This window comes from Paramisgurnus dabryanus, chromosome 6, assembly GCF_030506205.2.
Source record: "Paramisgurnus dabryanus chromosome 6, PD_genome_1.1, whole genome shotgun sequence".
NCBI classification, from domain to species: domain Eukaryota; kingdom Metazoa; phylum Chordata; class Actinopteri; order Cypriniformes; family Cobitidae; genus Paramisgurnus; species Paramisgurnus dabryanus.
In genome coordinates this window covers 35,053,230-35,067,377 of record NC_133342.1, presented here as the reverse complement: position 1 = coordinate 35,067,377, position 14,148 = coordinate 35,053,230, and the positions used below count along the sequence as shown (strand labels likewise).

Sequence of the window (14,148 nt, the reverse complement as noted above, 5' to 3'; positions counted from 1 at the left end):
AATCTAAAATTGCATTTCACATCTTACTTTAGAGTAATTTTCTTAACTTATGTTAGGATGTTGGGTGTTTCATTTAAAGTCACCATTATCGTGATCAGTGGTTGTTTTAATTGGACTTTGACTCTTGACCGTTGGCTTGTTAGTGTGTTCTAAGTGCTATATCTAAATGTGTTTAAAACACATGTTATAGCAAAGAAAAGGCAATTGTAGTTGAATATTGATGGTTGATACATAAACATTATCAAACATAATCATTTAATGAACAGATTTATTTATAGTTTCCCTCATCAGAAGCATCATTTTCTGTTTATAATGAAATACTACAGTGTAAGGTCCAGAACTCTCATAGCAGTTTATTATTCTGAAGGATTTTGATAGTTTGCACGTAAACATTAACCGCTGAACGATGTAGATGCACATACATCAAGTATCAGAGTATGAATCTCAACAATGGTGACAAAGAAAATGGTAAATAAAGGTCATTATTTATATAGTCCTGGATGAGATTTGTAATGTGTTAATACCCAGCATGCATTGCAGCATGAAGCTTTTCGTTTTATTGTCACCATCATTGTGATTCATACTCTGATTCTTGATATTTGTGTGTCTACATTGTAGAGCAGTTAATTTTAAGTGTCAGTGTTTCAAAATTCTTCAGAAAGACAAACTGCTAAGAGAGAGCTGGATCTCATACTGTAGTATCACATTGTCAGAGAAAGATCCGTCTGATAAGTGTGCAAACAATAAATTAATACATACGTTTTTATGTGATGATGTTCAGACTTTATTTACGGAACTGACCACCACCAAAGGATCGCATGCTGCCATAACAAACATGTTTTAAACCCACAAAGTTATAGCAATCAAAAGACTGAACAAGGCAAGAGTCAAGTTTAACTAAATCAACCACTGATCACAATAGTGGTGACTTTAAATGAAACAAAATCTCAACCTAAAGTAAGAAAATGACTCTACAAGTAAGATGTAAAATGCAATTTTAGATTTCAGACAGAGATGGTGAGAAAGAGGATAACACAGCTTTTAATTCTGCTTCATTGTTACTTTTTAACACTCTGTAAGATGGGACAATATATACATCCAGCAGTGTTCATTTAACTCCGGGGATTTCTCTATTTGAGGGCTTCCTGGGGGCTAAGTGAGGGCTGCCCATGCAGGGCCAGCGCTAAGGGGCCAACTTTTCGCCAGTGAGCAAACCTGTGCGGGGCCCTTAGGCTATGCCCATACAGGCCCATCGTAAGCTTACTTGCAGGGAAACTAGCACCAAACCAGCATTAGCACCAGCTAAACTAGCACCCAACCAGCATTAGCACCAGCATCCCATGCTGGTCATACCAGCAAGACCAGCATATGTTGTGTTTTGGTGGTGGTATGCTGGTGATCACCAGCTAAACCAGCATCAAACCAGCATAGACCAGCATAATTCCCATGCTGGTCCATGCTGGTTTGATGCTGTTTTTTTTCAGCAGGGCTAGTAGTAGCACTAGAATGTTGTTTCTTTCATCAAGCCAGTCTGTTGGCTTACATTATAATATAACGGTTAGAAAACTTAATTTCATTATTTCATCCATAAACAAGATTTGGGAGTCCTGTTGGATTGATTTACATTGATAGTGGAAGTGAAGACTATAACCCTTATCAAAGCATCAAGCATGACAGCTACAACCTTAAGTGGGGAAATTGTTCCAAATGGTACCCTTAACGCTCACTGTGTTCCTAAAAGTCTGCACTTTTGTGACGTGATGCCGATTTGGCTGCCGAAGAAAGTCTGCTGGGAAGCTTGCACAAGTTTGCCTGTTTTTGTCCTTTTGTCTTAGTTTACATTTACATTTATTCATTTAGCTGACGCTTTTATCCAAAGCGACTTACAATTGCTATATATGTCAGAGGTCGCACGCCTCTGGAGTAACTAGGGGTTAAGTGTCTTGCTCAGGGACACAATGGTGTGTCACAGTGGATTCAAACCCGGGTCTCTCACACCAAAAGCGTGTGTCTTATCCTCTGCGCCATCACCACTTAGTTCATTAACAGTTTCATTGTCTTCACCTGTTCTCCATTAGTTTAATCATCCTAAATTGTCATCACCTGTGTCTTTTGTATTTATACCCCTGCTTTTGTTCTAGTCTTGGTCCGATCTTGTCAATGTGATTACAGCTGTCATTCTGTTCGTTGGTTTTTTATTATTAAAGTTTATGATTTTTGGAATTTTCTCGTCCCCCTCATGTTCCTCTACACGAACCCTGACAGAAAATCAGACCAATTAACAGTGAACATGAATTAGTTTTAGTTTTCAGTCTCATAGTGTTCGTGTTTTTTAGTTTAGTTTTCCCTGTCCCCTGCTCATCATGGACCTCCCGGCTGGTCGCCAAATGTGCCTGGAGCAGGAAGATTGCTCCCTTGAGGATCACGTCAGTGAATTCTTGGGACAACACATCTCACCACCTTCCCAGACAGCTGCCTCTGTACTTTCCTGCGTGTTGGCATCAACTCAGCCACTCCAGCGCAGCTGTCCGGGGAGACCCTTAGGGGAGCTTCGCCACATATGTGGAGTGGGTGCTGGTATCGTGTGGATCTCTGTTTACCGTGGAGTATGACGCTAGCCCCACTCCCAGCAGTGACAAGGGGAACAGCGTTTACCGTGACGGAGCCTGTCATCGCCAAGTGTTAGCTGCTGCTGGACTTTGAGCTATTTAAATGTTTGAATGATGATGTCTACCTCTGCTGGTCCAACGCTATCTCAAGAGAACTCGAACATATTTTACGAATTGGTCTAATTCGTATTAATTCATACGTTTTTGTAAGTTTTGGTATGATATGCTTTGATCCCTGTGACATTGGGGTTAGGGGTTCGGTTTCGTTGTTGTTTTTTACATGAGAATCATACAACATTGCACGATTAACTTCATATGAACTGATACGAATTAGCCAACTTGTAAAATATGTACGATTTCTCGAGAGCTCAGCCTGGCTGGTCCTGCCCAGCTCTCCTTCGTATCCGCTGGTTACGCCCATCTCTCCCTTGTCAGATAGCACATCTGTAATGCCCACAAGGGTCCTACCCAGCCTCCCACACCCTCCTCCTCTTTCATCGTCAGCCTATTATTCAGGCCTGGGTCCACGGGCACCTGAAGACCCCTCAACTCACGCATTTGTTCTGTCCATTTGGTCTCCACCCCTAGCCTCCGAGACCCAGATTCCACCTTGGCCCTGTGACCCTTCGGCTTCACCTTAGCTCTGTACGCCATCATCTCCACCATTGCCCATCAGCCCAATAGTTACGCCAGGCTCACTCATTTCTCTGGACAAAGGTGGAGAAAGATTGGTCAGTTGTCGTCCTGCCTCCACCTCAGGACTCCCCAAGCTACACCTTTTTGCTCTGTCCCACTAGCTCTGTTGGGGTCCTCCCTCCCTCCATCTCCACCTTCATCCTCAGTCGCTCTGGCTCCACCGCTGTCTTCTGGAGCCCCGCCTCCACATCAGTCTACAAAGCCTTCAGCTCTGCCTTGGTCTGCTCGGCTCCGCCTTGGTCTCCACCTCCCAAGTCTCCGCCACCATCACTTGTCCCCAGGGAGTGCCAGATTTCCACCCTGGCTTTCTACCTCCTGCGACTCCACCCTGGGGCTGCATCCTGGCTGGACTCTGGACCAACATCTGGCTCCTCCTGCATTATTGAACGAAAAAGGGGCACCTTTTGAAACAAAAAAACATAACAAATGGGACACCCTCCAGTGGACTTAACGAACACGCACACTTCTTCAACCATTGTAAATATGGGGGCAGTGCCCACATTGTGCCTTTAATCAGAATCAGGTGTTACTTTAGTAAGTAGAAAAAATGACTAAAACATACACACAAAAAAGGTGATGAAATTAATGGATTTTTAATGTTCGGTTTTAAAAGAATTACATACGGTTAAAAAAATATAGAAATGTAAAAGTTTTTCACTTTTGTTTTTTGGCAAATCTGAACCCACAGATCTCTTCTAGAGATTTCTTGGGTCTTTGTCTATAAAGAGGTACAGTAAATTGCAGAAATCTTTCTGTGCATTGCTCTAGAAGTGAAAATGTCATCAGTCAATTATTAATAAAACGAACACCTTAAAAGCACTTTAAATCGCTTTGGATAAAAGCATCTGCCTAATGCGTAATTGACAAACATCTGAGATAATAATGCCAAATGTGATGGTCTCTTCAACAAGCAGGAGGAATAACATTTGCCAAACTCATAAACCCACAGAGTTTCATTTACCTATCTCTCATTTAAACAGGAAGAAAAGAAGGGTGTGGCCCTTTATGTAACTCTGGTAGCCCAGTTTCAGAACCTTTATCATTTCATTCATCTTGCTACACGAGAAAAGCACAAAATGGAAGGGCATCTGAACACACAAGAGTTTTGTTGTCCAATCTGTCTGGATTTGCTGGAAGGTCCTGTGGCAATTCCATGTGGGCACTGCTACTGCATGGACTGTATTAACAACTACTGGCACAAAGACGATCAGCTAAACATCTTTGACTGTCCACAGTGCAGACAGACGTTTAGTCCCAGACCTGTCTTAAAGACAAATGGCATACTGGCAGAGATGATGGAGAAGCTAAAGAAACCGGAGCTTCCAGAGGATTCTCACATTTACAGCAACTGGATTCCTGGGGATGTAACATGTGATTTCTGCATAAGAAGAAAGCTAAAAGCAGTGAAGACTTGTTTGGTATGTTTGGCGTCTTACTGTCAAAATCACATTCAGTCGCACTACAGCTCTCCTGTCCTAAAGAAACACAAACTGATCGAAGCCTCCGTAAACTTACAGGAGAAGATCTGTCCTCACCATGACAAATATTTGGAAATGTATTGTTGGACCGATCAACAGTGCATTTGTCCTATGTGTGTGATGGATGAGCACAAAGGTCACGATACAGTTTCAGCAGATGTTGAGAGCGCAAAGAAACAGGTAAACGAAAAAAATACCAATGTATTTTTGTTCACTATTGTATGGCATGGTATAACTTTTTACAAAGATGTTCAAAGAGAAAAATAATATGTCATCATTTTATCATCCTCATGTTGTTCTAAACCTGTATGAGTTTTAGATATTGTGATAAATGATGGTAAGCACACTGTTGACGGTCCCATTCATTTTTTATCGTATTTGTTTATCCTACTGTAGAAGTCAATGGTTACAATCATTTGTGCTTACCATCATTTATTAAAATATCTTCTTTTGTGTTTATTAAAAAAAGAAATTCATACAGGTTTAGAACAACATGAGGATGAGAAAATGATAACCGGATTTTCAGTTTTGGTGAACTATCCCTTTAAGTCTGAATTACAATCTCCTTACAACGTTCATGTATGCAACTCTTTTCATTGAATCCTTCTGGAACTAAAACCATTTTCCACTGCATGAGTCAATGCACATTTTCCAAAGTGCACTCCACCTCGACATGAACGAGTCTGACCGTATGGAAAAGTTCATAAAACAGAGGAACTGGTAAAAATAGATTATGTCCAATATGTTTTTAATGCCTTGGCTTGGGTTTCTTGCCCCAAACTATGAAATACCTGTGAATAGGAGTAAAGTTAAAATGCCAAACTTCCTGCAGTACATTCAAATTTTGACCCGTGTATACACAAAATGTCCTTTATTTCCGCAATGATGGAAATCTTCAGCTGTTAACCCAACAGAGACCGGATTGTTGTTTTTGCCTGTTATCTTCTACTTTGAATAATCTATATGCTACAGTGGGCATCCTCATTTGAAACTCATTTGTTTGTCACTAAGTTTATATTATATGTCATGAGCTGTCAAAATATGATGTTGTCAACGTATGACAGTGCAGTTTTTAAGAGATCTCAAAACAAATATGACATTATCTTGTCCAAAGTATCTCCATGAACAACGGTTAAATGGTTTGACTCTTCACTTAAACATCAAAAATCTGTGATTTCTGGATTTTCCTCACAGAAGGACCTACCCTGCAAGTAAGCCTACGATGGCCCTTTATGGGCCCACTTAGGGCTAGTCTAAGGGCCCCGCGCAGGTTTGCTCATTGGCAAAACGTTGGCCCTTTAGTGCTGGCCCTGTGCGGGCAGCCCTCACTTAGCCCCCAGAAAGCCCTCATACAGCAAAATCCCCAGAGTTAAATGAACACTGCTGGAAGTATATATTGTCCCATTATAAAGAATGTTAAAAAGTAACATAAAGCAGAATTAAAAGCTGTGTTATCCTCTTTCTCAACATCTCTGTCTGAAACCTAAAATTGCATTTCACATCTTACTTGTAGAGTCATTTTCTTAACTTATGCTAAGATGTTGGCTGTTTCATTTAAAGTCACCATTATTGTGATCAGTGGTTGTTTTAATTGGACTTTGACTCTTGACCGTTGGCTTGTTACAGTTTTCTAGCTGCTATATCTAAGTGTGTTTAAAACACATGTTATAGCAAAGAAAAGGCTGTAATAATTGAATATTGATGGTTGATACATAAACCTTGTCAAACAAAATGAATGAATGAAAATTAATGAACAGATTAATTAATATAGTTTTCCCCCCTCATCAGAAGCATCATTTTCTGTTAATAATGAAATACTACAGTTTAAGGTCCGGAACTTTCATAGCAGTTTACTATTCTGAAGGATTTTGATAGTTTGCACGTAAACATTAACCGCTGAACGATGTAGATGCACATACATCAAGTATCAGAGTATGAATCTCAACAATGGTGACAAAGAAAATGGTAAATAAAGGTCATTATTTATATAGTCCTGGATGAGATTTGTAATGTGTTAATACCCAGCATGCATTGCAGCATGAAGCTTTTCATTTTATTGTCACCATCATTGTGATTCATACTCTGACTCTTGATATTTATGTGTCTACATTGTAGAGCAGTTAAGTTTTGAGTGTCAGTGTTTCAAAATTCTTCAGAAAGACAAACTGCTAAGAGAGAGCTGGATCTCATACTATTATCACATTGTCAGAGAAAGATCCTTCTGATAAGTGTGCAAACAATACATACGTTTTTATATGATGATATTTAGACTTTATTTACTGAACTGACCACCACCAAAGTATCGCACTCTGCTATAACAAACATGTCTTAAACACACAAAGTTATAGCAATCAAATGATTGAACAATGTAAGAGTCACGAGTCAAGTTTAACTAAATCAAACACTGATCACAATAGTGGTGACTTTAAATGAAACAAAATCTCAACCTAAAGTAAGAAAATGACTCTACCAATAAGATGTAAAAATGCAATTTTAGGTTTCAGACAGAGATGGTGAGAGAGAGGATAACAGCGCTTTTAATTCTGCTTCATTGTTACTTTTTAACATTCTGTAAGATTGGGACAATATATAAATCCAGCAGTGTTCATTAAACTCTGGATTTCTCTATGTGAGGGCTTCCTGGGGGCTAAGTGAGGGCTGCTTATGCAGGGCCAGCGCTAAGGGGCCAACGTTTCACCAGTGAGCAAACCTGTGCGGGGCCCTTAGACTATGCCCATACAGGCCCATTGTAAGCTTACTTGCAGGGTAGGGATGACGCGACAAAAATACAAGCTCAAAATCCACACTAAAGAGAAAGAACTGCTGGAGCTTCAACAGGCTGTGGACTCCTTCAAAGTAAGAACTCATGAATCTTAACCATTATCTTCTAGCATGCCTTCTCATGAATCACGTCTCATCATTTTGTGCCATAAAAGAGCTCTGCGCAGTCTGCAATGGAGAATGGTGAGCAGATCTTCAGTGAGTTGATGCAATCGATTGAGAGGAGGTGGAGTAAATTCAGAGATCTGATCAGAGATCAGGAGAGAGCGGCAGAGAGCATGCTGCAGACTCTGGAGCAGGAAATCACTGAACTCAAGCAGAAAGAACATGAGCTGGAGCTGCTTCTCCAGTCTAAAGATCAGGTCCATGTTCTTCAGGTAAACAAATCTGTAAAGGTAAACATCTATAAATCTGATATAGTCCGGGTATGAGTATGCGACTTCTAGCCTAAGAAAAAACCTTGAATTTGGTTACATGTTTTGCCAAAATAACTTATGTATGATATTCCATCACAAAAGCAAAGTCAACAGCAATTACAAGGTGTTTGGTTTCATTCAATTAATTAATTTAATTTTTAGGCAATGGTTAGATCATAGGGAGGACGGGAGAAGTAAATAATCCGATGATGGAAGTAAATAAACAGCGACTAATGTTGCAGTTTGAGTTAAATCACTCCTCAACTTGGTCCATCTTTGTTCTCACCATCGCAAACAGAAATACCTATGACTAATTTTTTTTTACCTGATGGGAGTGGGCAAAAATTTGGTCAGGTGCACGTCAAGCTACGCAGAGGCTAGGGATAACCTACGGCGTAGCTCTGGCATAGACCTTGCACACGACTATAAATTGGACTTTAAAGGAAAAGGATCTACAAATAGTAATTTTCATAAATCTAAGTCATAGATGTAACAAATGAATCATCTATGAATCATCTACTGCAACAGTAAAAAAAAAATCTATTTGATGCAAAAGTCATCAGTTTATTGGAAAAAAGTAAGTTTCATATGAATATGATGTTTTCTCAAGTAAAACAAAATTTTGAAAGTCCTATATATTTGTTCTTTTTTGACACAATGCATGACTACCTTATGTTATTGGCTATACACATGATGTACTTAAAAATTAAGATAAGGATTTGTATTTTTCCATCTGTTTACCCTGCATACTTGATAAATCTTTGCTTGTGTCAAAGATCAGGGGTTTCCAAACTTTTTTTAGCGAGCAGGTATAATCTCAAGACCCACCATTAAAAAAATAGAAATATAGGGGAAAACACAAACACATTTGTTCCCTTTCAGTAGTTTTTGGATAAGTTCAATTAAATAAAATTAAAATACCTTATCGTAGGGCTGCATGATTATGGCAAAATCATAATTGTTTAGGCCAGTGGTTCTCAAACTGGGGGCCATTAAAATGTTACATTTTGGTACAAATTTTTCATAAATTTTCTTTGGGGGGCCACAAAGGAATGCACTGTACATAAGGGGCACATTGAAAAAGTTTACGAACCACTGGTTTAGGCTGTATTTGCACTGAACTGAAAATTATATATTTTAAAAATACAATGAATTTCAAGGGTGTAGAGAACAGTGCACTATTGCAGACTGATGTAGGATACTAAGGATTTAATGGTATTATTTTAAAATAGTCAGTCATGAACTAAAGTGGGCCGGTCTAAGGAATGAAACTCCAGGGCTGAAAATGTCGGTAATGACATATCGTTAGCCTCAAACACTATTGTTTCTTCCTTTTTATGTAAACCTTGTGCATGTAAAACAGGCCAATCTCAACAACTGTGACGTTACAGTCGAGATGTACACCTCAACATTCCATTACACATTAAATTAATTACAATGTTGTTACAATGATAAAAACAAAGTTGTGACTACTGAGTTAGCGCTATGTGCTAGTTAATGCTATATGCTAACGTTTAGACTGAAGTTCTACTATTGATGTTACAGTTACGTTTTGCTTAACAATTGATTATTCCTTAAATTCTGTATCCTCGTCTGATAAAGACTCAAACATAAGTTCTGTTTACACACACAGAGCTGATGAACTGAACTACTTGGTGAATCAGCCAATCAGAGCAGAGGTCAATATTATTAATGACCCTTTAAAATAAGGTAATAATAGACCGTTTATTCTAAGGGCAAATCCTAAGGTTGTAAATGGATGTGTAAAACTATCTCAGTTTTGTACTTAATAAAGCCACATACCTTCTATGTAGATATCAGAAGACTATTTAACCGATTATTTCAATGCATTCTTTGGCACCTTTAAAACGCAAAATTGCGTGCTGGGTACTGATAAATAGTATTTTATACAATATTTAATCTATCTATCTATCTATCTATCTATCTATCTATCTATCTATCTATCTATCTATCTAGAACTGTTATTCCTTTTCTACTTTTGTACTTCCTGATCCACCTTTCACAATAGCCAAACTCTCGGACTTTGGGAAGACGAACGATGCGATATCTGCTCTCAGAATGAAGCTTGAAGATCTCTTTAAAGGGGAATGGCTCAGAATCTATCAAGCTGGTAGGGGAAATAAGTTGATCCTTCTGCCAGAGCAGTTTCTAGTGAACCCTGTGAAATTATATCTTCTGGTTTAATGATTTTCATTTTTCCTCACCAGCCCGATCAATGAAGATCCTCCACTGCACAGTGCCCAAAATTAGATCAGAGTTCCTGTACCGTAAGTTTGTGCCATGCAATAGATTTTTTGAATGTTGGTTTTAAATCTGATGTTTATCCCCCAGATTCACAGACAAGACTTAAGGCTCTTCCAAGACGAAGACACATGTTTGAGTTGTCTTAACTGAAAATAACCAGTGGCGGCCAGTGCCTTCTCGGAACAAAATAAGTGTTTGGGATGTGGTGTGTGGCTTGTCATGTTAAAAAATGTGTTTGGTGCATCATCATGTCAAAAAACTATATCATTTCTTTCGTGGTATTTTACTCAAGTTAACGTCTGCTTCCCAGATTGTTAAAAAAACAAGTTTTTGTTTGGCCTCATAAATAGAGGGCACCGCCATCTTAACATCCCCTTATCAAAATTAACCATGGTTTTACTACAGTTTAAACTAAAAAATAAAACATGTTACTGTAGTAAAACCATGGTAACCACAAAATTTTCAAAAACCATCATTAAACCATGGTTAGTGTAGTAAAACACTAACCATGAAAGAAAGCACGAGCCGCCACTGAAAATAACTTGCGCTGACAGATCTTACAATGAGCCAATGCCATTGATTTGTCTCACACAAATCAATGCACACCAGTAACAACTTTTTCTAAGGCATGTTTATAAAAAGATGGTTAAACATCTTAATGCTGGATTCATGATGCGTTCACACCAGCCGTGGTAGAGGCGTCAAGCGCGGGGGATTTCAATGTTAAGTCAATGTAAAGATGAATTTACACGCGTCTGGAGGTCTCGGGGCATGAATGAGACATTTAGCGCGCTAAACGCAAATCTGCCTCATTCGCGCGTCTAGTTCGCGCGAATGATGCAAAGTGAGCGTTGCCGCTGGAAACGCGCGAGTTGAAAAATCTGAACTTAGGCGAAAAATAGGGCAGCGTTAACCAATCAGGAGCTTGCTTTAGTAGTGACGTAATTAAAGGAAGCGAGCGGAGTTGCAGAAGCCCCTCCCATGATGCGAATTTCCAGATAAATGTCTCTAATTACTAGAATTTCGTGCGCTGCTTTCACAGGCGAATAAAGCGAGTAAACTTACTGTGGGTTCACACCAGATACGTGTTCAACATTAAGCGCAAGTATATTACATACAAAGTCACAGCAAAGACGTGTTCCAATGTGTCCTCACGTGAGGCGATGCGAATGAAAAACAATGCCACTGATATATGTTAAGATATGTCAGTGCAAGACCCTTTAAGGCATCTCAAACATGCATTTTGGCGACCTGCCCAGGAAACTGCCCCTTTGTGGGTAACCAAACAACTGGGTTTGTCCATTTTTGATACAACGTTTGGTTTAAAATAACCCAGCATTTTTTAGATTGTTACGTGAAAAACCTGACATAAAAAGCCATAAAATAAATGGGTTGGAAGAGTATTAAATATTATTGCTTGACATTTTATTTTAAAAAATTATTATTAAATCATTGCAAATTAAATGTGCATAAACAGTGGGCTTTAAGAACCTTATATGATTTTGATAATTAATAAACTACATAATAAACATTTAAGATTCTTTAGTGCCAAATCAAAGCACATTTGGTACTTAGGCCAACATTTCCTTGCTTTCACTAATGCACATATAAGCTTTTAAATCCTGCTGTGATATTATAAATCATCAGGTTTGTACTAGTAAAGTCCATGCCAGCTCAGCTATTGAGCCCCACTTTAAAATAATATATATCTGTTTCCCTGTCTAATTTCCCAGATTCCTGTCTACTGCAACTAAATCCATCAACATCCCACAAGGACCTGAGTTTGTCTAAGGAGAACAGAGAAGTGACGGTGCAGAGCAGGGTGCAATCCTGCCCGGACCACCCTGAGCGCTTCGATTACTGGTGCCAGGTGCTATGCACAGAAGGCCTGACAGGCTGCAGCTATTGGGAGGTGGAGTGGAGAGGGATGGGTGTAAACATTGCCGTCGCGTACAAAAACATTGCCAGGAAAGGGGATAGCAGTAAAGCTCACTTCGGCTACAACGATAAATCCTGGAGTTTGTTTTGCTATAGGAAAGGCTACGCTTTCTGGCACAATGGGATCGTCAGTAAGATCTCTCAGCCCGGTTCGTCGAATATAGGCGTGTATCTAGATCACAGGGCGGGGATGCTGGCCTTTTACAGCGTGGGTGACACCATGAGCCTGCTCCATAGAGTTCAGACCACCTTTACACAACCTCTCTATCCTGGTTTTGAGTTTTCATGTTATGGAGCTTCAATCAAGTTTTGTCAGTTGGAGTGAAAATGAAGGGGTATTTGGTTTTGTACATTAAAAGCAAGACAATTTAAACACGTAAGGCATAAAATAACATTTTCTTCATAAAGACGTTTTTAGCAGTAACAACATAAACAAACGGCTTTCGTGGAACAAACTTAAATTTCGATAAACTTCCACAAAGAAATTAAATAAACTATCTAAATAAATAAGTACATTACTTTGTTCAAATCATAGCTAAAGCATTGATCAGCACGGCATGTTCAAATATGGCGGCATGTCGATAACGCAAAATCTCATTGGTTCTCGCATGTCTCATTCTGTAGCCTGTGTTTTGTCACGAGATAATGACGGCGGGGATGAAAGTAGTGCTTGGAAAAGATTAATCGCCTTTAACCCATTAAAAATAAAAGTGATTTTTTTTGCATGATGTGTGTGTGTACTGAGTGTAATTATTATGTATATTTAACCACACACACAAAACATTGGACAAAACATGTGTCTTTTGTAAACTTTTCTTAAGCTTATTTTGCAATAATTTTAAAGTCTATGTGAAAAAAGAATGGGTGAGGGAACCATAGACTGTAAAAAATATGAACGTAGTTTCCGTGATGTCACCCATAGGTTTGTGAAGAGCTTTTTTGAAGCCAATAGTAGGCGGTGCATGCCGATCGCCATCTTGACAGCACGTCACTCGCGAATAACCGAAAATAGGTAAAGAGGCGAAACATGGGTGAAGCTGAGGTGAATGGTTGCAGAAACCACGCCCACCTTGCAAGACTCCAGTGACAGTAGTCACAGGCCCTGTCCCAAATGGCGCACTTCATGTGGACTTTCGGTCTCGTGGCCCTAAATTGCGCGTTCTCGCTTAGTCTACGAGTCCGTAGGGTTTTTTACGCTTTGAAGTGTGCTCATCAGCGCCTCCTTTGCCCCCTTGATGTGGTCTTCAGAGAAGCCCGCACTGCAGCAGGCTTCGCGCACTTTGCCAACCCAGAAGTCCTTGCGAAAGGGCAATCGGACCAATCAGACGACGGAAGGGAGGAGTTCACACTGACGGGCAACTTCTCTACCTATTTCCGGTGTGATGCTCGAGTCTGTCCCAAAATACGATTCCGGTGCACCCACGTGGACTCGCATCAAGGGTCCCTAAAGTCTGAACTACGTGATGTCATCAAAGTGTGGACTCTGAGGAGGACCACAAGTCCGGAGTGTGCCATTTGGGACAGGGCGCTAGTTCACCCATCACTCAAGCGGCCACGCCCTTAATTATGCAGAAAGTTAAGGCTTAATATAATTTAAACGGATGAGTTACAAAAAAATTCACCCCCCTCACAGTTGTCACGAAAGGGCAAAATTAGCCAAAACACCAGACCAAAAACACTTTTTGTACCAGTCTTTAAACATATTATTTCCTGCTGTAAAGTTGGCCATTTTAGCATTGAGGTCTATGGTATTGACTCCCTTTTGAAGCCAGTCGATGAATTGCAGTTTAAGCCACTACCGTCTTGGCTTCTTCAGAGCCCTGTCCCAAATGGCAAACTCTGGACGTGTGGACTTCTTCACAGTCCACAATTGATGACATCATGTAGTGCAGACCTTAGGGACCCTTAACACGAGTCTACAAGGGTTCACCAGGGTCGTATTTTGGGACAGACTCAAGCGTCGCT

The 14,148-nt window shown here is 39.9% G+C and overlaps 1 protein-coding gene across 1 annotated transcript; it reads left to right on the top strand.

Annotated features, from left to right (window-relative positions):
* Nucleotides 1-4,325: 4,325 nt before the first annotated feature.
* Nucleotides 4,326-12,866, top strand: ftr66 (finTRIM family, member 66). The gene is made up of 7 exons (XM_065277211.1): nucleotides 4,326-4,963; nucleotides 6,957-6,961; nucleotides 7,549-7,639; nucleotides 7,720-7,941; nucleotides 9,958-10,111; nucleotides 10,209-10,268; nucleotides 11,979-12,866. The coding sequence occupies exons 1-7, from the start codon at nucleotides 4,382-4,384 to the stop codon at nucleotides 12,506-12,508; spliced, it is 1,644 nt and encodes a 547-aa protein (XP_065133283.1). The 5' UTR covers nucleotides 4,326-4,381; the 3' UTR covers nucleotides 12,509-12,866.
* Nucleotides 12,867-14,148: the final 1,282 nt, after the last annotated feature.

What these genes read in the sequence shown, in the direction of transcription:
- ftr66 (XM_065277211.1), top strand. Translation starts at nt 4,382, where the DNA reads ATGGAAGGGCATCTGAACACACAAGAGTTTTGTTGTCCAATCTGTCTG. An exon ending in GCTCAGAATCTATCAAGCTG is followed by an intron (nt 10,112 to 10,208) that starts GTAGGGGAAATA and finishes TTTCCTCACCAG; the next exon opens with CCCGATCAATGAAGATCCTC. An exon ending in TAGATCAGAGTTCCTGTACC is followed by an intron (nt 10,269 to 11,978) that starts GTAAGTTTGTGC and finishes CTAATTTCCCAG; the next exon opens with ATTCCTGTCTACTGCAACTA.